This window comes from Oryctolagus cuniculus, chromosome 6, assembly GCF_964237555.1.
Source record: "Oryctolagus cuniculus chromosome 6, mOryCun1.1, whole genome shotgun sequence".
Lineage (NCBI taxonomy): Eukaryota > Metazoa > Chordata > Mammalia > Lagomorpha > Leporidae > Oryctolagus > Oryctolagus cuniculus.
In genome coordinates, this window is record NC_091437.1 from 59480043 (window position 1) to 59507182 (window position 27140).

At 54.3% G+C, this 27140-nt stretch overlaps 2 protein-coding genes across 5 annotated transcripts in view; both read left to right on the plus strand.

The window, feature by feature from the left end:
* Nucleotides 1–12611, plus strand: part of ERGIC1 (endoplasmic reticulum-golgi intermediate compartment 1) — a 109199-nt gene extending 96588 nt beyond the window's left edge. For all 4 annotated transcript variants that reach the window (XM_051843621.2, XM_051843619.2, XM_008255393.4 and 1 more), the window contains one exon: nt 10769–12611. In XM_051843621.2, coding sequence (XP_051699581.1) covers nt 10769–10876 — 108 coding nt within the window. In that variant the 3' untranslated portion in view covers nt 10877–12611. The remainder of the gene's footprint in view (nt 1–10768) is intronic.
* Nucleotides 12612–15913: 3302 nt separating this feature from the next.
* Nucleotides 15914–27108, plus strand: RPL26L1 (ribosomal protein L26 like 1). Its single transcript, XM_002710380.5, has 4 exons — nt 15914–17225; nt 17540–17716; nt 25966–26106; nt 26789–27108. Exons 1-4 carry the CDS (start codon nt 17073–17075, stop codon nt 26915–26917), a joined length of 600 nt encoding a protein of 199 aa, XP_002710426.4. The 5' UTR covers nt 15914–17072; the 3' UTR covers nt 26918–27108.
* Nucleotides 27109–27140: the final 32 nt, after the last annotated feature.

Here is a 27140-nt window from a genome sequence, read left to right on the forward strand (position 1 = left end):
GCAAATGGTTGAGCACGCAGAAAGCTGCAGTCCCATCCAGCATGAACCCACATGCTGGCGTGGACCTGGTGCAGCAGTGCAGAGAGGAGAGCACACCTGCTCTATCAGGAAAGCTCTAGAAGGGACCTGGGAGATGGGCCTTGCAGAGTGAGGAGAGCGTGTGCACAGAGAGGCCCCACAGATCGAGGCTTGTGAAAGCCCCAGGGCCTCCTTCAACAGTTCAGGGACCCCCACTGACTACTGAGAGCTGGAGGTCCCAGGAAGCCAGTTGGGCAGACCCTTTTTTTGTCACCCATGCCCCATTGAGGCCTTTTCCTTCTCCTCCCCTTGGCCACTGGCCTGTCCCCCGTCTCTGCCTTTGAGTGAGGGCCAATGACACCAGGCTGCTGCAGGCAGCAGTGTCTCAGTGCCTCCATCTTGGTGGCCACAGCAACAGCGGAGTCAGCCCTGAGTGAGGCAGCTGGCTGTCCCTGGCAGATGGCGTCACCATAGGGTTTTCAAAGGCCCTGCCTTGTCCCGAGGCTGCAGATGTGGGGATGACGCTCACGCTCAGACACAGTCATCCACACGCAGCATGGACGGAGAGCCTTGGTGGCTGGGGTGGGGCTGGGGTGGGAGCGCGGGCACCTGCTGTGGCTTCTGTTTCCCTCACACACTTGTGTGCAAAGCCCTCAGGCCCCAAACAAGGGCCTCTGCAAATAGCCCCTGAGAGAGGCTGCTCCTGAAGAGGGGGCTTAGGCCAGCAAGTGGGTGTGTGGGAGGCAGCTGCGGGTGGGCAGGAATGAGGGGGAGGTGGGGCGAGGCGTTCCCGGGATGAAGCCCCCACTTGCTGGGGGTTGGCCCTCCAGGGTGTCAGTGTCTGGGATGGCCTTGATTGTCCCCTGCCTGAGCAGGTTCTCCTCCTGGAAGTCAGGCTGCCCCGAGCTCTTCTCTCTGGGTTGCAGGGCACCTGGCTCACCCACGCTTCGTGCTCTCCCAGCAAATTCCCTCCCCACCCCCCAAAGGGGCCAAGCAAACTGTTGGCCAGTGTGCAAGTGACTGCCTTCTGCATCCCGCCTTCCCGCCCTCCCACGCACGCACATCTGTCCCCTGCCGCTTGCTGAGGCTCCCTGTTGGAGATAAGTGGGCTGTGCTGACAGATGGGCCGGCTTCCCAGGTGTCAGATCTCTTGCCTTGTGTGTTGTGTGGTCTGTTTTATTTGTGGGGGAGGGGGTAGGTGGAAAGAGCCAGAAGACCCAGAGTCCCAAATTGAGGGCGGAACGACAGGTTTTTATTTTTATTTTATTTTATTTTATTTTGCCCACCAAAAAGTACTGGGTGGCAAGGACATGTCCCTGCTAAGTGCCACTCAGAACCATGCCTGGAGCATCGTGCAGCTCATTGAGCTCAAGTGGTGCCCTGGACCCTTGGCTGAGGCTCAGCCTGGGTTGCTGCTGTAAGCCCCGCCCACCAGCCTCCCCCTCCCGAAGCTTTCCTGGTGGGTGAAGTCATCCCCAAGCCTAATGATGGCACATCACTGCAGTTCCCCAGGCCGATTAGACTTCTGTGTCCCCAACAGCCATACAGGGCCTGACCTGGATGGAGGCACTCAGCTGTACCCATGGCAGCTGCTTTAAGATGTGTTGATAGGGCTTTCCTTCCTAAGCACCTCTCTGTGCCAGGTCGTCTTAACACGGGCCCTCCGTGAGCCTCCCCGAGGCCCTGCAAGCTAGGAGAGCTTGTGCCTGTTTTGTCTATGAGTTTAACTGAGGCTTAGCGACTGGAGAAAATGATCCAACAACACACAGAAGTAAGTGGCAGGCCGGGGCTTGGACGCCAGTGCCTGTCTCTGCAACATCGCCAGCCCCTCACCCTGGCTTGGGAGCCCCTGGCTTCTCCATGCACCCCAGAAAAAGGCAGTAGTAGCAGAGCCCCTTGAGGTCACAGAGCCCCTGGCAGGACCCCAGGGGTCATTTGGTCCAGTGACTTCCTCCCTGGGAATCAGGAAGAGATTCTCTAGCAGGCACAAAGTGATGCTGGGAGCAGCCGTGTGAAATCGTGGCTGCTGGCTGCAAACTGAAAAGAAGCGAGCCGTGCGTCAGGCTGCCTGGCGGATGTTTGCCGGTTTCCTGCCCAGATCGCAGCACCGAGTGTTCATCTCTTTGGCCTTCCACAAGCGTTTTGCCAGAAACAAAAAGCAGCAGGTGCCCACAGGTGGGGGAGCCTGGGGTATCTAGAAGGATGGACAGGAGACAAATTCGACTGAGGTTTTACCCACGACTGTGGAGCGAGTTGGGAACTGCGCCTTGCACAGCGCACTGTAGGCAGCCTGGACTCTCTCCTCTGCCCCCACCTACCCTACCCAGGCCTTCCTCGGTGGGCCTCTCCTGTCTGGACTGGGAGAGTGGGCCTTAGCCATCCCTGCTGCAGTGCTGGTGGATGATAAGTAGAGGCTAAGCGGTGAGCATCCAGAGGGGGAGGGGGACACCTTGGTCCCCAAGACACTGTCCATCCTCCAAGGACGGGAACAGAGCCCAGGTCAGGAGCTCCACGATTCAGGTGTGGAAATGCCTGAAAAACTCCTGTTCTGATCCTTGTGGGGCGTAGGAGCTAAAATAGATCTTCCAAAGGTTGTGTACCAGAGGCAAGTGGATCCAGCTGGGTCTGCACCCGGAGCTCACGCCCCTGCTGCTTGCCTTTCTTTTTCTATTTGAAAGGCAGAGTTAGAGAGAGAGGGGAGGAGACAGAGAAATCTTCCATTTGCAAGGGCTGGGGCTTGGCCAGGCCAAAGCCAGGAGCTCCATCCAGATCTCCCACGTGGGTGGCAGGATCCAAACACTTGGGCCATCCTCCACGGCTTTCCCAGGCGCATTAGCAAGGAGCTGGATTGGAAATGGAGCAGCCGGGACAGGAACCAGTGCCTATATGGGGATGCCAGCATCGTAGGCGGTGGCTTAACCCACTGCGCCACAACCTGCTTCTCCAAGGCAGGTTCTAGGGTGTACAAGGAACGTCAGACAGAGCTGGCTTTTTTTTATTGGCCACACAGCTTCTTACTTCATAAACTCTATGGGTGGGGTGGGGGGTCCCTAATTTCAGGATATCTGATATTTTAAAATTAAAATGGTTTTAATTTTTATTTTATTTATGTGAAAAGTAGAGAGACAGAGCTTTCCCATCTGCTGGTTTGCTTCCCAAATGCCCCCAACAGCTGGGGCCGTTCTGGTCCAAACTCAGGAGCCCAGAACTCAATCCAGGTCTCCTACACGGGTGAAGACTATCACCTCCTGCCTCCCTAGGTGCACATTAGCAGGAAGCTGGACTAGAAAGAGGAGCCAGGACTTGAACCCAGGGACCCTGGTGTGGGATGCGAGCACTTCAGGCAGTATGGTAACTGCCGCGCCAATGCCCACCCCAGCGTATTTGATTTTGGATGGAGAGAGCACGTAGATGCAGAAGTCCTCGGTACAGGGAGAGAGCCGGTGCGAGGGTCTTCAGGCCAGGAGGGAAGCAAGGTATCTAGCAGGGAAAGGCCTCTGGCAGACCCCCAGACCTGAATTCCAGCAGTCCTTGCTTGGGGCTGTGTGACCTTGGACCAGCCTCTCCCTCTCTGAGCTCTGTCCCATCATCTGAGCAATGGTGGTTAGCCAGCAAATGCAAGGATTGAATGAGAGGGCAGAAGTAAGAACTGAGGCAGGCCCGGCACATAGTAGGTACTCAACCAAAGGGGAGGGGGTTGGGGGGTATTTTGCAGCTCTGGGCATTATGTAAGTGGCGGGGAAGGGGGGCTCCACTCGCCCCAGGCCTGTGGGAGGAGGTGATGGTGAGAGCGCTGGGTGGAGATCACCACACCCTCCCCCTCCACTCCTCAGCCTCCCAGAGCCCAGTCATCAGCTCCCCTTCCGCAGCCGCCCCCGCCTCTGCCCGCACTGCGGGGCTGCTCTCATCCGCGGCTCCAGCCAGTCTGCCGCCCCTGCCATGTGATGGGCCTCCATTCATTATTTATTTCCTCAGACTGCGCCTTTTCCACCAGCTTTGAAAGCTGAGCTGAGTGGATCAGGAAAGTGAATGAGCAGTTCCCGGACACCCAGGGTCCCGCAGGCAGCTGGACAGCAGCCGTCTTGGGCCTCACAGCAGGCCCCATTTTCCAGATTGGAGAAACTGAGGCTCAGAGAGGTGACCCTGGCTTTCCCGGGCCCGGGTTGGGGAGCTGGGCTTCCACCCCAGGAGTGTTTACTCTGTGCTCCGGGCCCACAGGCAAGGAACCGGGTAGGCAGCCGTCCGTGCCCGTGGAAAAACAGGCGCTGGGTGCCCCGGCCGGTGTGGTCAGAACACATCCTTGCCGTATCACAAGGAGCCGAGAGCTGTAATTGAAATGTAAGGCACACCGCTTTTGCGTTAGGTAAACTGACTTGCTTGTCGTCACAGTGGACGGCTGGGAAGCAGCCAAGACCACAGGGAGGACAGCGCTGGCTGGGAGCAGAGGCGACAATGGTGACTTCTGCTGGGCGCCCATGGAGGTGCTGTACTCAGGCTCACTGTAGCCTGGAGGTCACGTTGTCCTTGCTGTCACTGAGCAGGGCAGGGCTGCTCGCACTGGCTGGGGTGGCCCTGCCTGGCTGAGCTTGTCCCCTGCCGTGGGGGCTGATGGGGAGATTGATGGGCAGCAGTGAGGGCCGGGGGTCAGGCCACGGGTGCTCTCACTCTGCGTCACAATAGTCCTGAGGGGCGAGGAGCAGTCTTGTTTTTAAAATGAAGGAACCCAAGGCACAGGAAGTGGGGGGCCACAAGGGCATGTGAGTGGGGTGAGTCCAAGCCAAGTTCTGCCACTCTCAAAGCCAAGCCCTCTCTGTGACAGCACAAGGCCCCCTGCACCCCTGGGCCTCCCGGCACTGCCTCCCCCAGCTCCTGGTCGACACCCCCGGGAGTGTGCGTCATTCACTCCCTGTCAGACCCACCCCCTCGTCTTCTGTCACTCACTCCCTGCCCCCTTCCCTTCGGCACTCAGGCACAGGGCACTGGGGAGACACGGTGCCTTCTACCCGCACCCCTGCCACCTGGGCAAAGACCCAGAGCCGCTCTGGCCTGAAGGGCTTTGCCCCAGCAGGATGCCCGTCATCACTGATGCTGCTCGGCACTGCCCCGAGGAAGCGCTCAGTCCGGGCCTCAGCTTCCCGGTCTGTGTTATGGGTTGCTGTAAGGGCTTCACAGGGCAGCTGCACAGAACCTACCTGCAGTGCCTGGGATGCCCTTGCTGTCCTGCTCATCTGTGAGTTGACTTGTCCCCTGCCTCGAGTGCCAGCCGGAGAGTGGAGGTACTCTCCCAGGGCCTGCCTGTCCTGGGAGAGTAAGTGGTGTTTTGCCCATTTTTCCAATCAAAGTGGTTCTCAGAGAGGTTTAGAAAATTCCAGATCTTAGGACCCAGCATTGTGGCACAGCAGGTAAAGCCACTGCCTGCAATGCTGGCATCCCATGTGGGCGCTGAGTTGAGACCCAGCTGCTCCGCTTCTGATCCAGCTCCCTGTTAATGGCCTGGGAAAAACCGTGAGAGATGGTGCAAGTATTTGGACCCCTGCCCCACACATGGGAAACCTAGAAGAAACTCCTGGCTTTGACCAACTGTGGAGTGAACCAGTGGATAGAAGATTCTCTCTCCTTCTCTCTCTCTCTCTCTCTCTCTCTCTCTCTCTCCCCCTCCCTTTTTCCCTCCCTCTCTCTTCCCCTCTTTCTCGAAGTGACTTTCAAAGAAATGAATCTTTAAAAAGGAAAAGAAAATTCCAGGCCTTAGCAACAAGGTCGCAGCCCTCTGGTCGACTGGAAGATGAGATTAGGTCATTTCCTGAGCACCTGCTAAGTGCTAGGCATCCCACAGGTGTTTTCTGCAGTATGGCAATCAGCAAGGTAGGGCTGGCTTTCCCACTGAGCTCCCCCACAGCTAGCGTGAGTGAGTGACAGGCCTCAGCCTGCCGCAGCAGCAAAACCCCTGAGGACTCCCCAGCTCTCACTGCACCCCCGCCCCACCACGTCCAAGAAGGTGTGCACCTCCCTGTCATGCCATTGGCACCCCCAAAGAAGCCTGGTTCTCCCCGCCTTCCTGCACGCAGAACAACATGTGGGAGTTCTTTGCTTTATCTCCCAGAGTGTTTTTGTTTTGTTTGAGAGAGACGGGGAGAGAATTCCCATCCACTAGTTCACCCAAATACCTATAGCAGCCATGGCTGAAGCCGGGAACTGGGACCTCAGTCCAGGTCTCCCACGAGGGTGGCAGGGACCCAATTATTTGAGCCATCGCCATTGTCCCCCATGGTCTGCATTAGCAGGAAGCTGGAGTCAGGAGCTGGAGCTAGGAGTCAAATGCAGGCACTCAATGTGGGGTGTGGGTATCTGAACAGCCAGGCTGAACACCTGCTCCCATCCTGCATCAAATAAGCTTTATCATAGGTATGTGTACATAGAAAAATACATAGCACGTATGGAGTTGGATACTATTCCCACTTTCTGGCGTCCACTGGCGGCCTTGGAATGTGTCCCCTGCAGCTGAGAAGGGACTGCCTATGGCAGCAGTGGGCAGGCCCCCGGAATCCCCTCAGCTTGGAGGGACCTCCATGGAACGTGCCAGGATTTCCTCCAACACACAGAGCCCCTCCATTGACCAGTGGCCAGCCTCTTCAACAGATACGGAATAATGGGGGCACACATTTTTGAATCAAGTTCAGTGGCATCAGTGCACACACATAGGAGCTCAGCTTGGGGCCGAGAGCCACTCGCTCTGTGACCAAGGCTGACTGCTGCCGGTGCCTCAGTCTCCCCATAAGCCGTGTGTTTTCTTGTGTACCCAACACATGTTTTGTCTCCCCCTGCTCGAGGCTTCAGTGAAAGAAGACTTCAGACCCGGTGCCAGGTGTCTGTGAGTCACAGAGAGTTGGGTTCCAAACTGTGTGTAGATGAATACAGATTGTGTGTGTGTGTGTGTGTGTGTGGTTATTTTTTATTTTTTGCTCCATTGCACTTAAGTCATATTTTCCTATCCTATGAGCCAAGCTCTAAAAGCATTTTGCGGTATAAAATCTCCCATCATCTGATCCACTCTACCGAAATAAACCGCTCCCCTGCCGTCATCGTCCCTGAAAAGTGCCACTGCGTCATGCGCTGAGGCTGGCGGGGGAGCCTCGCCCACTGCAAAACACTTCAGCATAATCCCCCCAGCGCCTGCTATCCGATGCACTCGCTGGGGGGCTGCTCCGGTTTCTTGGGCTGTTATTACTGGAATGCCAGCTGCTCCACTTAGAACTCGCCCGTACAGAGCCGCTCTGTCTGTCCTGGGCCGTGCAGGCCTCTGCTTAGCTCATCCCATGGAAATGCCATTTAAAAAATAAACACCAGGTCCATTCACCCATCCCTCTTGCCTTCGCTCTCCTGGCCTCCCACCACTTGGCACCCATTAAGGCACTGCCATCTCCCAGAGTCCTCCAGGGGTTGCACGTCACCGGCTGGCTCTCTTCCCACCGCTCCCCTGTGGCTCCTAGCAGTCTTGGAGGGCCTGTGGGGGCGGGGGCGGAGGCGAGGGAGCTTCCTGACTCCTGTGGACATTGAATTCATTCTTTGAAGTCCTGAGTAAGTAATCTATAGGCCATCAGATGTTGAGTTTGATAAGTCATCAGTGAAGTTTAAGTTTAGCAACTTCAATACAAAGTTGGTACAGGTGCTCCTCGACTTACGATGGGGCCACACCCAGATAAGTCCATTATGCTGAAAACATCCTAAGTCAAAAATGCATCGAGTCATCATGGCTTAGCCTAGCCCACCTTAAACAGAACACTTGCACATGACCCTGCACTTGGGCAAATACCACCTAACTCAAACTCTACTTAATAGTAAAGTGTTGGAGCCAGCACTGTGGTATAGCAGGTAAACCCGCTGCCTGCAGTGCTGGCATCCCATATGGGCGCCAGTTCAACGCCTGGCTGCTCCTCTTCTGATCCAGCTCTCTGCTGTGGCCTGGGAAAGCAGTGGAGGATGGCCCAAGTCCCTGGGTCCCTGCACCCACGTGGGAAGATCCGGAGGAAGCTCCTGGCTCCTGGCTTTGAATCAGTGCAGCTCCAGCCATTGTTGCCAATTGGGGAGTGAACCAGCAGATGGAAGATTCTCTCTCTCTCTCTCTCTCTCTCTCTCTCTCTCTCTCTCTCTGCCTCCCCTTCTTTCTCTGTGTAACTCTGACTTTCAAATAAATAAAAAGTTTTAAAAAAACAGTAAAGCGTTGAATATCTCACATGATTTGTTGATTATTGTGCTGGACATGAGACATGGGCACACTTCTACACCATTGCAAAGCAAAAAAATTGTGAGCCAAATCATTGGGGTTCTTTTTTAAAGATTTTATTTGTCTATTTGAGAGGCAGAGTTACCGACTAAGAGACAGAGAGAAAGGTCTTCCATCTGCTGGTTCATTCCCCCAAATAGCTGTAATGGCCAGAGGTGAGCCGATACGAAGCCGGGAGCCTGGAGCTTCCTCCAGGTCTCCCATGCGGGTGCCAGGCCACAAGCAGAGAGCTGGGTTGGAAGTGGAGCCACCAGGACATGAGGCCGGCACCCATATGGGATGCCAGCACCTCAGGTGAAGGCTTAGCTTACTACGCCACAGCACCGGGCCCTAAACTGAACTATTGTAACCCAGGAACAAAATGTAATTCAATTGGGTGGGCATTTTGTACCTGCAATGCCACAGAATGTCATGTTAAGACGACAGTCCCTGAAATTTTAAACCTCACTTTGGCCACTTGCTGTGGCACTGGACAAGTGTTTGAGGGTCTGTATGTCTCAGTTTTCTTTGCTGTGAGACAGTGGTGCCTATACTGGGGGTGTAGCTGGCCTGAAGCACTTGCGCCTGGCCCAGAGAAGGAGCCGTGTAAGTATTGTCTGTCATGTCGTGGTTAGTGTAGTGTGGTATGGTGCAAAGTTAGAAAGTACAGACATACTGCAGACATTATCAACCCCCCACCCCACCCCAGACTACAGTCATTCTCAGTGACTTTGACCCTCAGGGGACATTTGGCAGTGTTTGGAGACACTTTGTCTCTTGCAACAAGGGGGAGACGGTACCGCGGGTGTCTCATGGGTGGTGGCCAGGGATGCTACTAAATGCCCTTTCATGCCCAGGACAGCCCCCTGCAATGAAGAAGTGTGTTGGGGTGGGCGTGTGGCCCAGCAGTTGAGACATATCCAAGACTCCGTATCAGAGTGCCTAGGTTCGAGTCCTGGCTCTGCTCCCAATTCCAGCTTCCTGCTTATGTACAACCTACAAAGCAGCAGTATTGACTTAATGCCTGTGGGATTGGGTTCTGGCCTCCTGGCCTTGGCCTGGCTCATCCCAGCCTTTGCAGGCATTTGGGAAATAAGATGAGTGATCCTCTCTCTCTCTCTCTCTGCCTGTGTCTTGCTAATATTTTTAAATATGATTCAAATAGATAAAAATGGTAGTACCGGCCAGAGCCACGGCTCACTAGGCTAATCCTCCGCCTTGAGGCGCTGGCACATCGGGTTCTAGTCCTGGTCGGGGCTCCGGATTCTGTCCCGGTTGCCCCTCTTCCAGGCCAGCTCTCTGCTGTGGCCAGGGAGTGCAGTGGAGGATGGCCCAAGTACTTGGGCCCTGCACCCCATGGGAGACCAGGATAAGTACCTGGCTCCTGCCATCGGATCAGTGCAGTGTGCCAGCCGCAGCGCGCCAGCCGCGGCAGCCATTGGAGGGTGAACCAACGGCAAAAGGAAGACCTTTCTTCTCTCTCTCTCTCACTGTCCACTCTGCCTGTCAAAAAAAAAAAAAAGTACCATCAGGAAAGCTTTTTGGCGGCGGCAAGGCCTGCCTGCATGCGGCACGCACTTGGCTGTTGTTTTGCATTTAGTGGTGTGATGAGTTGCTTACCATCCATCTCGCCGATGGGCTAGGCTTCTGAGAATGGGAGATTGATTTCTAGCTCTTGTCCACCCAGGCCAGTGCTGCGCATTCAGCCCTTCCCCCATCTTGGTCCCAGGCAGCACTAGGCCTGGATCTGTCTGACCCAGGCTCAAGTCCCAGCACTGAATGGCCCTGGGCTGGTGGCACTGTCTTTCAGAAGCCCCTCTGAAATGGGATTGTAAATATTGTGAAAAAGAAAGAGAGTCCCCATCCACAGAGTCACTTTCCAAATACCCATGAGAGCCGGCACCAGGCCAAGCCAAAGCCAGGAGCTGGGAACCCAGTTCAGGTTTCCCCATGTGGGTGACAGGAACCGGACTGCTCGAGCCATCACCTGCTGCTTCCCAGGGTCTGCATTGGTGGGAAGCTGGAGTCGGGAGCCAGAGCCAAGAATTGAACCCAGATACTCCACCTGTGGGATGTGTGCATCTTACCTGGCAGGCTAGATGCCTGCCCCTGATACATTTAAGTACAGGATCCGGGGCCGATACATGCCTGAGCTCAGCTCGTCACTGTGCAGGTCACCTAAGCCCTGTTTTCCTCGCCTGTGAAATGGGTCAAGTCCCCTTCCTCATCCTGAGAGTTTATATGGAAATTAAAGGCCCTGGGGTTAGCGATAATTGCCTTTGTTATCACTGTCTCTGTTGTCGCAGGAGTGATTCCCTTGTGTGTCCCAGACCCTGCTGATGACCAGGTGGCAAGCATACTGGGCATAAAGGGACAGAGCGTCTGTGGGTGCAGACCCAACATCTGGTGGTCTGGGAGGGGTCTGGCCTGGCACTTCCTTCGCACTGATATCAGCCCTGGCCCCGGCCCCCTGCCCCTGCTGTCTTTCAGATCTGTGCCATCATTGGCGGGACCTTCACTGTGGCCGGCATCCTGGACTCCTGCATCTTCACAGCCTCGGAAGCCTGGAAAAAGATCCAGCTGGGCAAGATACACTGAGCCCCCTGCCGGCCGGCTGGGGACCCGGGGCCAGGGAGGCCGCCAGCTCCTCTTCCCCCACCCCAACCCTGTCTCCTCCTCCTGCCTCCTCTCTGGCCCAGGATCTGGCTGTGTCTCCAAGTCAGGGTGGGAGGCGGGGGAAGAGGTGGCTCAGAGTTTTGCAGCTACCTCTTTCCCTCCGGTTTAGTTTTAGACAAATGACACTGCCTGAAGTCGTTGCCCCTTTCCCCGGGGACCCCCGAGACCGGAGTCAGGCGCTGGAGGGAGAGGCCCCAGGAATGCTGGGAAGCCATCCTAGGACGCTGCAGTCCCTTCCCTCGGGGCGGACAGCCCAGAATCCCCGTCCCCCCACTGCCAGCCAGCCTTTGACAATCTTGCATCTGGACACACTCATCACTTGGCTTCTCCCTGGGCTCTCAGCTCCGGGAGCAGACCGCCCCGACGTACTCCCACTTGGCGCCTTCTTCGGAGGACGGTACTTCCCAGGCAAGCCCTTGAGGTTTGGCCCTGTCAATGGAACCCTCACTTTCCCCTTCCTGCCCAGGCCCAAGGCTCATCCCACCGCTGTGCTCTCCTGAAAGCAGGTGCAGCAATAGAGACACAGTCTGCTCACCAGTCATGAGGCAGGTCCCAGGCGGCCCTTCCTCTCCTCTTCCCCTCATCCCCCAACACCACCACCACTGTGCCTCTGTGGCCCCTGACCCGTGTGGCAACAGCAGCTCTTGGTGGAGGGGCTGGTTCCCACTGCCAGGTTCCCCCTGACAGCTCTGCTGGGATCTGCAGTGGCAGAGGACTAGATGGGACTAGAGAACCAGGTACTTGTCCAGACACAAAGCATCCATCTCGGCAACTCTGAAACAGCCACCCGTGGTCCCAGGCCCTTTCGTCAGGGAGCAAAGTGGACTAATCCTTCTCCCTCTGACCTCTGCCTTCCAGGCTGTGTGGGGTGCAGAGTGCGGGGTCCGCTCTGCAGCCCAGCTGAGGTTCACTTGACCTTGAGCTCCCCCACTGGCTGGCCCCACAGGGACCATGTTCCCAGCCCCTGGCGTGGCTCCAGTGTCTCCCCTCTGACTCCAGAGTTTGGCCCCTGCCCTGCTGCTCCCCCCACATCCTCAGCCTTTGTCCTCTGAGGGGGGCAGTGAGCCAGGCATGAATTCCATACAGGGAATGTTAGCCATGCTCACGCGTCCCAAGGAGAGAGCAGCCCACCTGTTTTCCATTTATATCAAGATGGTTTGCATACTTTTGTAATGAAGGGGCGTGTCCAGTGGAAGGATTTTTCAAATGATCTATAAGGATAGCTCAGGCCCCTGCCATTTGCAGTGTGGGGCCCTGAATTCCAAGTAGAGAAGCTTCCCCTTTGGATTGCCCTGTGTTGGGTGTTGTGTGTGTAAATGGCCTTGGGTTATTTCTGGTATCTCTGGCCACTTGAATGGGTTTTTGTTTCACATTCTGTTTCCCAGTTACAGAAAGGAGTCCCTCTGGGGGTGTGGGTTCACTGTAGAGGGTGGGGTGGGGCAGGAAATATGTGGCATGCATATGGGTTGAAATTCCACTTTTATGCATTTTTAAAAAAATAAAACCCTGAGGATATAAGGGATGTCAGTTTCCTATGGAAGAGGCACCTCTGACCTATTATTCTTGCAAACAAAATCTCAAGGGGGGGAAAATGTGTAGTGCTTCCCCCCCTTACTGGGTTCAGATATGAGATGATTAAAAAGTCTGATTTTCACAAGTGCTGCTGTGTGGCTGTTGCTGCCTTGTCTGGGGCTGGGGAGCCTGGGGCTGGAGTCAGTGGAAGGGATGATCCTCCAGAGGGGAGAAGTTGGAAAGGTCTGTGAGGATGGTCAGAAGCTCAAGACTCCGAGGATTCGGCCCTGTCCTCTAGAATATTCTACAGTATTCCTTGTAGTGCCACCTTCTGCCTGTGTAGCCTCAGCCTGCATCCTTAATCTCTCAGTGCCTCAGTTTCCTTGGATGTGAATGGGGAAAAGAATAAAACTACTTCAAAGTGCCATTGTGGAAATGGAATGGAAATATATATATGGATGACTGGGAAGGCCAGCACGGTGGCATACCGGGTAAAGCTCAGATGGGTGCCGGTTCCAGACCCAGCTTCTCCAGTTCTGATCCAGCTCTCTGCTGTGGCCTGAGAAAGCAGTAGAAGATGGCCCAAGTCCTTGGCCCCTGCACCCACGTGGGAGACCCAAAAGGAGCTCCTGGCCCCTGGCTTCAGCTTGGCCCAGCTCCAGCCATTGCAGCCACTTGGGGAGTGAACCAGCAAATGGAAGACACTCTCTCTCTCTCTCTCTCTCTCTCTCTCTCTGCCTTTGCCTCTGCCTTTCTGTAACTCCGCCCTTCAAATAGATAAATAAATTCCTTAAAAAAAAAAAAAAAATGACTGGGAGGGAATCAGCGAGGAATTCTTTACCAGCTGTCCCCATTCTCTTCTTCTTTTTTTTTTTTTTTTTTTTTTTTTTACCAGGCAGAGTGGACAGTGAGAGAGAGAGAGAGAGAAAGGTCTTCCTTTTGCCGTTGGTTCACCCTCCAATGGCCAGCCACAGCTGGCGCACTGTGGCCGGCGCACCGTGCTGATCCGAAGGCAGGAGCCAGGTGCTATCCTGGTCTCCCATGGGGTGCAGGGCCCAAGCACTTGGGCCATCCTCCACTGCACTCCCTGGCCACAGCAGAGAGCTGGCCTGGAAGAGGGGTAACCGGGACAGAATCCGACGCCCCGACCAGGACTAGAACCCGGTGTGCCGGCGCCGCTAGGCGGAGGATTAGCCTGTTGAGCCGCAGTGCCGGCCCCCATTCTCTTCTTTAAAAAGATTATTTATTTGAAAGGCAGGGAGAGAAAGCGCGCTTCTGTCTGCTGGTTCACTCCCCAAATGGCTGCAACAGCTGGTGCTGGGCCAGGCTGAAGTCAGGAGCCAGGAGCTTAATCTGGGTCTCCCATATGGGTGCAGGGCCCAAGCACTTGGGCTGTCTTCTGCTGCTTTCCCAGGTGAATTAGCAGGAAGCTGGATAGGAAGTGGAGCAGCAGAGACTTGAACCAGTGCCCATATGGGATGCCAGTCAAGGCGGCAGCTTCTACCTGCTACTCAACCCTGGCACTTTAAAAAAAATTATTTGAAGTCAGAGTTACAGAGAGAGAGAGAGAGAGACAGAGACAGGTCTTTGATCTGCTGGTTCACTCCCTCCAGGGCCGCAAAGGCCAGACTCAAGCTGTCTCTACATCCTGTCCCACACTTGAGTTTCTGCGACAGGAGAGCAGAATATGTGCCAGTCACTCATTGTTTTCCCAAACCGGTTTGTACGAGTTTTGCTTCTACCCGCATGGTGTGATCTAGTGAATTCTTAGTTCATGAACTAGGTTCATTAGCTCCAGGAGACAGACTCAGTAATCCAGGAACATGACGTCGGCATGGTTTAGCCCAGTGAGACATATTGAGAAACGAAGATAGATGCTTTGGAGAGACTTGAAAAAGGTGACGTCAGCTCCTCACACTGCCACAGAGTTAGATGTGAACAAGACTTCTAGGAAAGACTTGGGGCAGGGGGCTGGCACTGTGGCGTAGTAGTATAGGCTTCCCATATGGGCACCAGTTCAAGTCCCAGTGGCTCCACTTTTGATCCAGCTCCCCTGCTGATGGCCTGGGAAAGCAGCAGAAGATGGCCCAAGTGCTTAGGCCCCTGCTCCTGTGTGGGAGACCTGGAAGAAGCTCCTGGCTCCTGGCTTCACGTTGGCTCAGCATCAGCCATTGTGGCCATTTGGAAATCATAGGATGGAAGACTTCTCCCTTTGTCTCTCCCTCTCTGACTCTGCCTCTCAAATAAATAAATGATCTTAAAAACAAACAAACAAACAAACAAAAAAAAACAGGCAGACTTGGGGCAGAGGAGGGTCCTTAAGGATTCTGCAGACACATTATGGGGCGTGTGCTGTGGCGTAGTGCCTGTGGCACCAGCATCCCATATGGGCTCCCATCCTTGCCCCTGCTGCTCCACTTCCTGTCCCGCTCCCAGATAATGGCCTGGGAAAGCAACAGAAGATGGCCCAAGTCCTTGGGCCCCCGCATTCAACATGAGAGACCCGAAAGAAGCTCCTGGCTCCTGGCTTCAGCCTTGCCCAGCTTCGGCCACTGTGGCCATTTGAGGAGTGAACCATCAGATGGAAGACCTACCTCTCTCTATAACTCTTTCAAATGAATAAAAATAAATCTTAAAAAAAAAAAAAAAAAAAAAGCGTGTGCAAGTGAGTTAGTAAATGAATGCGGGAACAGAGAGGGAGCCAGTGAGAGGCGGCGCTTGCAGGGAGTGCACATGCTCTGTAAGAGCTGCCCTGGGGCGGACCTTGGTCCCCTTCTGTGTGCCCTTGGTCTTGCCCGCCTCTGCCCCTGCACTGTTAAAGGTTAAGTGACTTCTTCTTTCCTCATCACAGGCCCCCCCCCCCCCCCCCCCGCAGCCCCAGTAACCTCCCTACTCCTGGATCAGGGCACGCACACTGGGTGGCATTGGGGTTGCTGTTGCCTCAACTACTGTAAGGGCAGGCAAACAGCCCAGGAGTGGCCATCCTCCAGAGGTCTCCAAGGCTGGCTGCAGAGGATCTAGGGCAAAACCTGAAGTAGGATCCAGATGGTGCTGGGATCCACACTGATGCCTTGTGATCCTGCCTACCAGTACATACTGGCGTTTAACCATTTCACCACCAGTAATAAACTGAGAGTGTGGCTGAGGGATGTGGGGCAAGACATCACCCTCTCTGAATTCCAGGGTCTCCTTCCATCAACTCATGTGCAGCGTCTGGCACAAGGCAGTCGTCCAATAGATCCAGGACCAATGAATGAATGAATGGGAGGGTTAGCGGTAATGAGCGAATAAGACCTTGCACAGAATAAGCCTTTTGGAGGCCCAGAGCCCTTCCCTGTCTCCCGGCCTTTGCGGTGCCCAGGAAGGGGACCTCCCGTGTGGTGGTCCACGCGTGCAGGCTCGCCAGGGCCGCAGATGTCTCAGCCTGTCCAGCCGCCAGGTGGCGCCCGCACCTCCCGCAGAATGGGAGGTGCAGGCCGGGAGGTGGGCGGCAGGACGCGGAGACGCGCGCGGCTCGGTCGCAGCAGGTGCGGCCAGGCGGAGAGGGGCGGAGCGGCGGCAGCAAGTCCAGCGGAGCACTCCGAAGCGGAGCACCCGGCACCCGAGTTGGTCCTTTTGGTAGAAAAAGGCTGATTGGTTGATTGATTTGACACAGGGAGAGGGCGAGGCGTGGGGCAGAGAAGATCTTCCCTCCACTGGGTCACTCCCCAGATGGCCACAACAGCCAGGGCTGGGCCGGGCAGGGGCTCTGTGCGGGTCTCCCCCGTGGGCGCAGGGATCCGACGACTTGGGGCCGTCCTCCGCTGCCTTCCCAGGCCATCAGCAGGGAGCAAGCAGCACGGCGTCCTGGGGCGCGGGCTTCTGGCTCACCTGCTGCACCAGCACACCCGCCTCGGTGATCGTTCCCGCAGCTACTGTAGAGGTATCACGCGTGATCTCTAGCCGCGCGGCAGAGTGCACGTGTGGGTATCAGACACAGAGAACTAACAGGAATTGATGATAAAGGTAGCCCGAGGGTAGGCACCGTGGAAAGCGGGGGCCTCTGATGTTTGACTGGGGCTGAGCGCCGCGTGCCAGGCTCGGCTGTGCCCACGCGGCATGGATGAGCTCATGTAGTCCTCGTGGCACCCCTGCGCGGCGCCTCCTGGGCCCGCCGCCATTTACAGAGGAGAAAACGTGGAGGCGTTCTCCTGAGGTCGGCCTGGGTGGCCCCTGCCCTTCACAACAGGGAGAAACCAGCAAACACAAGGGAGTTTTTGCAAAGTCCAGTGTTTGGTGCACAGCGATCCTCGAATTCTAGTGCACCACAAAATCCTCCGTGGATGGAAGAGTGACCCAGACCCACCATTGTCTGGTTCTGCACGACTTGTGATGGGGCCCGAAAGTCTGCATTTTAAATATGTTGCCTAAGACGCCAGTCCGCAGGCTGCAGGGGCATAGGGAGAGTATGGGGCAGGTGACGAACTCCCGACGGTGTGCCTGTTAAAGGAACCCCCGTGAGCCCCCATCGCGGACCCTAGGAAAACAGGCGCTTGTCTCCAGAGGCGCCACCTCTTGGGATTCCCGGCTTGAGGCCGCGCCGGGCTCTCCCGCCCCGGGGAACGAGATGCTGCAATCCCACCCCGGGCCGCAGGGGGCGCCCGTCTGCTTGCTTCCAACGGGAAGGGTGCTTCTCGGTATCTTTCTGCGCTTGCGCGGCCAGGGAGCCCTACTTCCGGTACTGCGCGCGCAAGTCCTGAACGTGTTCGGTACCAAGGAGGTAAGTAGGAGTGTTTTGTGTGCAGCCCCTTCTCTCCGCGTGACCTTCAGCTAAGCATTCTCCCAGCCCAAGCGTCCCTCCCTCAGCCGCTCCCCGCGACCCCTTTGGTCAGGCATGCGCCCCCGACTCAAGTCTTCCTATGTATGGTCCAGACCACGCGCACACCCAACTCTGCGTCCTCCGTCCGCTTCCTCCGTGCCGGTGTCTGCCCCTAGAGCACTTGGGCGGGGACGAGGAGGGGCGTCTCGGATGGGGAAGAGGCCGCCGAAGCCCACCGCGCGCGCCCTCGCTCCCCTTGTCGCCGCCCTCCGCAGACCGTCACCATGAAGTTCAATCCCTTCGTGACCTCGGACCGCAGCAAGAACCGCAAACGCCACTTCAACGCGCCGTCGCACGTGCGCAGGAAGATCATGTCGTCCCCGCTGTCCAAGGAGCTGCGGCAGAAGTACAACGTCCGCTCCATGCCCATCCGCAAGGACGACGAGGTCCAGGTGCGTGTTCCCCGGCTGCGGGGCGCCTGGGCACGAGAGCGTGGTGCGTGCCCGCCGGGGGAGGGGGCTGCAGCCTGTCCCGCCCTGGGCGAGCTGTGTGACGCTGCAGGTGGCGCTAGGGCAAAGGCGGGGCCCACAGCCACCGGGCCGTGCCTGCCCCTCGATAATCAGAACAAGATGGGGTGCTGTCGGCCCTTTGATTGGGCCGCAGGGCTGCTGGTTTGCCAGGGGTGCTCAGGGTGGCTGGTCGAGCTAGGCTTTGCAGGCCCAAGTGCTGCTGTGAGTTCACCGGAAGTGATGGACAGGCATTTGGGGGGAGCGTCGGATGGTGCTGGATTTAGCAGGGGACACAGAGGAGCACGGCAGAGGTGCAAACATTTGGGAAGTTTGGGAAAGTAAAAGCCCTCTGTTGCCTGTGACTGGCACGGACCCTGAGTGGGAGCAGAAGTGACAGAGGAGAGTGAACTGGCCTCTACGGGCTATTTTTGCCTGCTGACCTGATGTTGTTCTGGAAGCTAGCGGTGAACAAGGTTGTCGAGGCTCGTGTTGTGGGATCGCGTTTTAGAGCAGGTGTCTTGACCTCAGCACGGTTGGCCTCTGGGCCCAGATCATTGGTGTGGGAGAGCTGCCCTGGGGAGCATCGCTGGCCAGTCCCCACTTGCAGTCCCCCTCTTCACAACTGTGACAAACTGTGACTCCAGATATTGTCAGACGTCCCCCGGGGGTACGGTGAACTCCCCCCTGAGGTTAGTGGGGCTTGGGGTATGTCAGGCAGTGGACTCTGAGGGCTGAGGGATGTGTTCGAGGAAGAGACTGGAGCACACTAGAATACGGCATGGAGGAAGGGAAAGCAGGGGTGGCTGGAGTATGAGCAGTAGTTGGTGCTCCTGTCTCTCCTTCCCAGCAGACACGTTCTAGAAGGGGGGACCTGCGGCTGACTGCTGGGGCTAGGCAGACAAGCTCAGTAAGGGAAGTGGGCCGCTGCTGAGAATGTGGGGAGTTCTTGCCTCACTTGCGGAGACAGGCTTGTGCCTCCAGCCCTCTGCCAGAGAGAAATCCGGGCTGTTGTCAGATTCTTTTGTTTTGCAAGGGCACAGGAAAAATGAGATTCTCTTCCCCGGCCCCACTTTGTGTTGCCCGTGAAGAGCCAGGGAAGAACTGTCTGTACTTCACCTCCTGCTCCTTTGGACACTCTCCTGGTTCGTGCACACGATGTGATAGAAATGGCTCTGGCTGAGATGGCCAGGGGCCACTCTGCCTGGCTCCGTGGGCAGTGTTTGGCATGGTTGGCACTCCCTTACTTGAAGTCATCTCTCTGTTTCTCTGACACTTGGGGCCTGCAGTTTGCCACCAGCTTTTGGCTGGCATTTCTCATCTCTGATCCCTGCATCCTGGAGTTGCTCCCAGCCTGGGCCTGGTCTAGCATCTCTTCTTACTCTGAATTTTCTGCCTATCTATAAACAGTGATATGTAGTATCTCTTCTCAAAATTTTTAGTGTCTGCTCTACACTAACAGCTCCCTGTTTTGGATCCCAGCCTGTCATGTCTGCACACAGATGCACAGATCTCCCTGCCTGCTGCTGTAGGTATCCCATAGACGTCTCAAGCTTGTCCTCCCGGAGTATTCCTGATCCCCACTGCTGCCGCCCCCAAAGTCTGCTGCTCCTCCCATCTTCCGCATCTCAGCAAGTGACATGTCTCCCCAAGTGTGAACACCACTCACCTTTAAGCTGTCCTCAACAATTTTCCTGAACCTGCTCTTGTAATCTGCCATCAAGTCTTGTGGATCCTACTTTCAACTAAGTCTTGAATCTGACATCTGTTTCCAGGACATTTCAAGGCACTGTAGCTGCCATTTTGCCCTAGCCCATTCTCACAAGTACTGTTATTTGCTGATCAGATCAATGGTATCTGATGAACTTACTATGAAACTTGGAATCACTGACCACGGGGCCTTGTGGGATCAGTCCTGGTCTCCAGCCACATCTCTGTGGGGAGCAGCCCAGACTGGACTGAGTTACTGGAATTAAGACTTATTCTATGCATCTGCTCTCCCACAATATGGCGCTGGGAGAGAAGTAAACAGCTTCCACACAGCTGCCTCCAGTTCAACCAATAAACTGTAGGACTTGCTACTGATTGGAGGAGAGCAGCGTACTCGGTGTGTGGGCAGCCGAGTTGGGATTGGCGGAGGAGGACTATAAAGGAGGAGAGAGACGGCATGCACCAGGAACATCTATGAGGAACATCTATGGGAACCCGTGCAGCCCCCGAGAAAGCCGGCCGGCGGTGTGCCGCTCCCCTGCGGAAGTGGGGAATGTGGCCAGGGGGAACTGCCCTTCCACGGAGGTGGAAGGGATAGTAGCCAACCCGGGAAGAACCAGCAGAAAACCCGGGGAGGGCCGAGCAGACGAAAGAACAGCGCAGGGTCCTGTGTCGTTCCTCTACGAAGAGGGGGAGCGACATAATGGTGCCGTGACTCGGATAGGAAACCTAACTCGGATATGAAGCCTAGGCAAGGTTTAGTGTCGTTCCTCCACGAAGACGGGGAGCGACATAATGGTGCCGTGACTCGGATAGGAAACCTAGGACAGATAGGAAACTTAGGAGGGAAGAAACGGGAAGAATTGGGAAAATATCGGAGAGAGAGACTAGCAAACAGCCTAGGGAAAATACCGGAGAGAGAGACTAGCAAACAGCCTAGGGAAAAGCCGGACGAAAAGGGTGCCGGAAGAAGCTATTGAAAGCCTAGGCATAGATTCAGATACGGACTACAGGGGGAAGCTGGGAGAAATCTCTAAGGTCTAAGGTCGAAAGTGAAAGCTAGAACAAACAGACTCGGACGCGGACTGTGGGGAGAGGCCAGGAGAAATGAGGGAGGAATATTGTTGGAAGAAAACTTAGGGAAACATACCGGGTAGAGAAAAGTGTTAGGGAAATTGAAGCCGCGGGGGGCAGGCCGAGGCGGACACGAAAGCCACTTTGGGATTCTCAAGTTAGCCCGGGAATAGGGGGCGAAAAGTTGAAACCAGAAGCTGAAACGTAAGCCAGATTGAGATCCGTCTGATTAGCCCGGGGAGCAAAGGACGGGAAGCCAAATCGTGGGGCGGAGACGTAAGCTGGGTTGAATTCGCCAGGCTAGCCCGGGGAACTTAGATTGAATGCTAGTGGCGGACACATAAGCTACGCTGTGACTCGCGGAGGCTGCCGTGCGCAGAGAGAGCGTGCGGGGCACAAGTAGATAGGGAACGGGGCTGGCGTAGGCCGTGGTGCAGACGCGAAGGGCGTGGAAAGCGGAGCCGCGCAGATGAGAGAGGCGCTGGCTGAAGCGGCGCAGAGCCGGGAAGCTGCAGGGATAAGAGAAATAGAAGTTTAGAAGCAAAGTGAGAGAAATAGGAATGCTGAAGATAGAAGTAAAATGGGAGAAATAGGAATGCCCGGAGATAGAGAAATAGAAAGGCCTCCCTACAACACTGCAATGTGAGAGCTTGGATTCGGTCTGCCTGATTAAGTGAGGCGATGAGCACGATGAGCACCTGCGGCAGCTAGCAGCTTATGCGCCGCAGGTCACCGAAGACAGGCACGAATTAACATCAGTAAGGCCTCCCCACAAAAAGGCAATGAGAAGGCTTGGATTCGGTTTGCCTGATAGGGCTTGTAAGCCCCTGCAGGCTCGACCAGAGCATGCGCTGCAGGGCACCGAACACAGGCACGCATCAGCGCCTAAAAACCTCCTCACAACAGGGCGAAGAGAGGACCCGGATTCGGTTTGCCTGATTGATAGGACTTGTAAAAACCTGTGGCAACTCTAGCAAGTAGAGCAGAGTGTGTGCCGCGGGACACCGAAGACAGGCGCGTATCAACGCCAAAAAATAAAAAGAAAGGGGGATCTGTGGGGAGCAGCCCGGACTGGACTGAGTTACTGGAATTAAGACTTATTCTATGCATCTGCTCTCCCACAATATGGCGCTGGGAGAGAAGTAAACAGCTTCCACACAGCTGCCTCCAGTTCAACCAATAAACTGTAGGACTTGCTACTGATTGGAGGAGAGCAGCGTACTCGGCGTGTGGGCAGCCGAGTTGGGATTGGCGGAGGAGGACTATAAAGGAGGAGAGAGACGGCATGCACCAGGAACATCTATGAGGAACATCTATGGGAACCCGTGCAGCCCCCGAGAAAGCCGGCCGGCGGTGTGCCGCTCCCCTGCGGAAGTGGGGAATGTGGCCAGGGGGAACTGCCCTTCCACGGAGGTGGAAGGGATAGTAGCCAACCCGGGAAGAACCAGCAGAAAACCCGGGGAGGGCCGAGCAGACGAAAGAACAGCGCAGGGTCCTGTGTCGTTCCTCTACGAAGAGGGGGAGCGACACATCTCCTCCTGACACTCCCCCACGTGCCCTGCACTCCAGCCACACCAGCCTCTTCAGGTCTTGAGGTTCGCCTGGATCTTTTCTCCTCCTGAGTCTCCCCCAGAAGGTTCCCCTCTGACTAGAGTGCTCTTCTCCCCTTAATCCCAGGCTAGCTCCTCATTTTTCAGGTCTTACCTTAAATGCTGGCTCCTCAGAGAAGCTGTTCCAAACTGTTTAATCCAAATTACAACATTGCATCTTGTAACCTTCACAGCAATGAATGCAAAATGCACTGGTCAGTTTGGGCAAGTGTTAACATCAGCTAGCTAGCTAGTGCCTAATTATGACAGAGACCATTTTATCATCCCAATAAGTTCCCAGTGTGTTGCAGTCGGTGACGACATCTTTGTAATTGACTTGTTTTTTTTTTTTTTAAATTTATTTGTTTATTTGAAAGTCAGAGTTACACAGAGAGAAGGAGAGGCAGAGAGAGGTCTTCCATCCATTACCTCACTCCCCAATTGGCCACGATGGCCAGAGCTGCGCCGATCCAAAGCCAAGAGATTCCTCCAGGTCTTCCAAGTGGGTGCAGGGGCCCAAGGACTTGGGACCATTTTCCACTGCTTTCCCAGGCCACAGCATAGAGCTGGATCGGAAGTGGAGCAGCTGGGACTCGAACTCAATTCACAGGCACTGCAGGCAGCGGCTTTACCCACTATCCCACACGCTGGCCCCGTAATTGACTTGTTAACTGCTTGCTGCCCATCAGACTAAGCTCCATGGGGCCCCAGAGCTTGTCATCTTTGTTCCTTGGTCTCAGTACAGAGCCCAGTACATAGTGGGCGCCCAGCTGATACTTGGTGAATAAATGGGACAGTCACTGGATGGAATGCCTGTGAGGTATGAATCGTGTGTCTTTTTTAGATAGGGAGACTGAAAGTCAAGTTACATAATACAGAAGATGGGCGACTCAGCCAGGATTCCGGGTCTCACCGACTCCAAAGGTCACACTTCTCCTCCAAGGATAGAAAGTAGCCCCCGCTGGGTTTGTGAAAGCGGCCTCTTTTCTCTCGGGGTCTTACCTCTTTCTCTGAGTGGCTGATGAGTCTGCTGTTTTACAGAGGAAGCAGAGGCTGCCAGCAGGAGCCTTCTGAACCGGCTCCACTTCCACCAGCTCACCTGCAGGGCCACTCCTCTGCTCTCTGGTCTCTGGTGTTACAGTGAAAGATAGCTCCATTTCTGTCTACAACCTGGCCCACACCTGCAGCTGTGTGCTGGGGCCCTCCAGGCTCTTCCTCCTGTCTGTTACCCCTTTCTCCACAGCTTGTTTTACCCTCTGCACTTAGACACAGTCATGTTTTCTCTTCTCTAAAAATAAAAAACCTCCCTGGAACTGTGTGTCCCCTCAGACGCGTCCTCGGAGCCACACTCCTTGGGGCTGGCTTCCTCATCTCCTCCTGGAAATGCCTGCCTCCCCACACTCCACTGAAAGCGCTCCCACCACGACCACCTTGCTGTCAGAGCTGTTAAGTGCTTCTGTCCCTGACGAGTCCCCAGCATCTGTTTTCTCTTGGCTACAGGAACACACCACACCGCATGGTTTCCTGTTCTGTTTGGTCGTGTCCGTGTCTCAGGCTCTTCCAAAAACGTTGGCTTTTCTCATAGTTGTACCTTCTGCCCTCTCCAAAAAAACTCCCAGCTCCCTGAGCAGAGAGGCTTCAACTTGCAGTTCTGTGGATACTCCCACATCTCTGTTGCTGGCTCAGTTTGCCTTCCAGCTGTGTGTGGAATTCATGAGAATGTTCCCTGATGCTTCAAATTCAGAATGTGCTGAACTACTTTCTCCTAAAATCTGTTTCTTCTACGTGGCATGCCTCTGGGAAAAGCGTTTTCACCCAGCCAGACTCAGAGGCAGTGTTACAGAGAGGCAGAGAAAGAGGTCATCCATCCTCCGGTTCACCCCCAAAATGGCCGCAACTCCCAGGGCTGGGACAGGCTGAAGCTGGAGCTTCATCTGGGCCTCTGACATGGGTGCAAGGGCCCAAGCACTTGGGCCATTCTCCACTGCTTCCCAGGCGCGTTAGCAGTGAGCTGAATTGGAAGTGGAGCTGCTGGGACTCAAACCAGCAGCCACATGCTGGCACTGCGGTCTTGATGGTAGCTAACTGGGGGTTTTCACTAGACGAATCTCCAGTGTGTCCTGAGAATCTCAGGTCATGGAGATGCTGGTGGATTTTCAGTGAGGCTGGCTGTGCTTTTTTCAAGAAAATCATCTTGGAAAGTAAGCTGAGCAATTTTGGTGCCATTACAGTCTCTAGGTCTTTGTATTTGATATTTCCCCTATGCTCACAAGTCAGTGTCATTTGGATTTTTAATTTTTTTCCTGACTCTGAAATATTTGTATTGTAGAAATCTTGACATGTGGAAGAATGTAAGTTCTAACAATAGTCATCTGTAATCCTTCCTGCCTAATGGTAGGCGTTATTACATCCTATTGTGTTTTATGCCATGCACACTTGGTTTCCACAGCTACAGATTCTGTGTGACAGATTTAATCAACCAGGGATCAGAAGCATTCAGTGGGGGATTGTGTCCATACTGAATATGTACAGGCTTTTTTTCTCCTTGTCATTGCTCCCTAAATAGTACAGTATAATGACTTTTTACATGGCGTTTATGATGGATAAGGAGTTTTAAGTCATCTAAGGATGGTTTAAAGTACAGGAGAAGGATAGGGTGTTTGGTGCAGCAGTGTGACACTGCGTGGGACACTCGCATCCCATATCCGAGTGCCTGGTTCATGTCCCAGCTCCTCTTTCAGCTTCAGCTTCCTGCTGATGTGTGCCCTGGGAGGCAGCAGATGGCCCAAGTACTTGGCTCCTGCTGGCCATGTGGGAGACCCGGATGGAGTTCCAGGCTCCTGACTTCTGCCTGTCCCAGGCCTGGCTGTTGCAAGCATTTGGGCATGGAAGATACCTATGCTTCTTTCTCTCTGCCTCATGAATAAAATGAAAAAGTAAATAAAAATTTATATGAATGAGGATGTGCATAGGTTATATGCAAATACTACACCATGTTATTTAAGAGACGTGTATTCCTGAATTTTGGTACCTGAGGGGATTCTGGGACCAGTCCCCTGCAGATATGAAGTAGCTCTGTGTATGGATCAAATGGGACATACACACATCAGAGTATTCTCTATAGCTCTGTCTTCTCTTTTTCTCTTAAGCTATGTCTTGGACATAGGTCATAAAATATTTTTTGAAAACGTGGTTGCATGACAATCTCAGTATAATTTTTTGGGCCAGTTTTCTCCATTCAGATCTTGAGAATAATTATATATAATTATTACTCTTGTAACTAGTTCTATGGTGACTGTCCTAGTAAAAGGAATTTTTTTTTAAGATTTAATTTATTTGAAGGGCAACAGAGGCAGAGGCGTCCATCTGTTGGTTCACTCCTCAAATGGCCACGATGGTTGGGGCTGAAGCCAGGAGCCAAGAACTACATCCAGGTCTCCCATGTGGGTGCAGAGGTCCAAGCACTTGGGCTGTCTTCTGCTGCTTTCCCAGGTGCATTAGCAGGGAGCTGGATCAGAAGTGGAACAGCCGGGACTCGAACTGGCCCTATCTTACGAGATTTGGTAGGAGGCAGCTTAACTCCCTGTGCTGCAACACAGACCTAAGAATTTTTTCTTCAAATAGAAGAAGAAAAAACACTCAGGTGAAGAATTTCCATCCAACCTACCATAATACAAAGCAGATTTATACCACAAAAAAAAGCTGCTTTTGACCAGGATTCATCTGTTTTATATTCTAGCCTGTGTGTTTATAATTAAGTTCCTCATTAAGAGGTTCATGCACTGGAAATGGGAGGTGAAACACTTTTGCACTTTGTCTTAGGTGGTCCGAGGACACTACAAAGGTCAGCAGATCGGCAAGGTAGTGCAGGTGTACAGAAAGAAATACGTCATCTACATCGAGCGGGTGCAGCGTGAGAAGGCGAACGGCACAACCGTCCACGTGGGCATTCACCCGAGCAAGGTACGGGCCCTGACCGAGTGTGGGAGCAGGCAGTGTAGTGTTGCTGCCAGTCGGTGATGTTGGTACCAGGCGGCCAAGGTAAGGACTTGACACGGAGACCAGGTGAGTGTGGTTGATTAAGTGGCTTAGAAATATCCATGATCCGGATTCTCTTGTCTATCTTGCTACTCATCCTCTGCCATGACTCCATCTTCAAGTTGGTGGAACAAGGGCTCCAGGCATTGAAAGCCTCACTTCCTAGTAGTTGATGTCCAGAGTGGGGAGGGAGAACATCGTTCCTGTGGCCCTCACAGCCCCCTCCCTGGTGGAATATGCTATTCTGCCTTTCCATTCCTATTTTATATTGTATGGTAGGGGCTTTCTTTCAGAGTTTCAAGTCCTTAATGCAGAATGATTGGTTTCTTACCTCCGTATTGCCTGGTAGCTATGGTAATGGGTATGTGCTTTTACACAATGCATCTTGCCAGCCAGGGGCTAATGAATGAATTTTCCCAACCTAAGTGACATTTCACATCACTGAGCATCTGAATGGTCTCCTGTGGTCCTCAGAATGAGGGGGTGGGAGGCTGGGGAGCAGAAGGACTTGAAACTGCTGTTGTCAGGGGGAGCGGTACTGCAGAGGTTGGTTGTGGTGCAGGGTCCTCTTCACTTTAAGAGCTGTTTGTGTCCTCGCTCCTAACAGGTGGTTATCACCAGGCTCAAACTGGACAAAGACCGGAAAAAAATTCTTGAACGCAAAGCCAAGTCTCGACAGGTTGGAAAAGAGAAAGGCAAATACAAGGAAGAACTCATTGAGAAAATGCAGGAGTGAACAAAACCTTTTGTACAGCTACAGCTGAACTGTAGATTTCTAGCCTGGTGTGTGTCTCTTTGGGACTTCAGATGTCTCTGGAATGTGGTGTTTCCCTGCCGTTTTGTTAATGATCTGGGACTTTGAATCTACTTTTTCAATTTTGGTTAATAATTTTGTGAATAAAATTGGAAATGTTTCTTAATTCCAAATGGTATTTGCATTGCTTGTAAAATCCATTTTA

Bases quoted from the DNA above. Each gene is read 5' to 3' on its own strand.
- RPL26L1 (XM_002710380.5), top strand. From the start codon at position 17,073: ATGCTGCAATCCCACCCCGGGCCGCAGGGGGCGCCCGTCTGCTTGCTT. The intron at 17,717-25,965 runs GTGCGTGTTCCC...ACTTTGTCTTAG, and splicing joins GCAAGGACGACGAGGTCCAG to GTGGTCCGAGGACACTACAA. The intron at 26,107-26,788 runs GTACGGGCCCTG...CGCTCCTAACAG, and splicing joins TGGGCATTCACCCGAGCAAG to GTGGTTATCACCAGGCTCAA.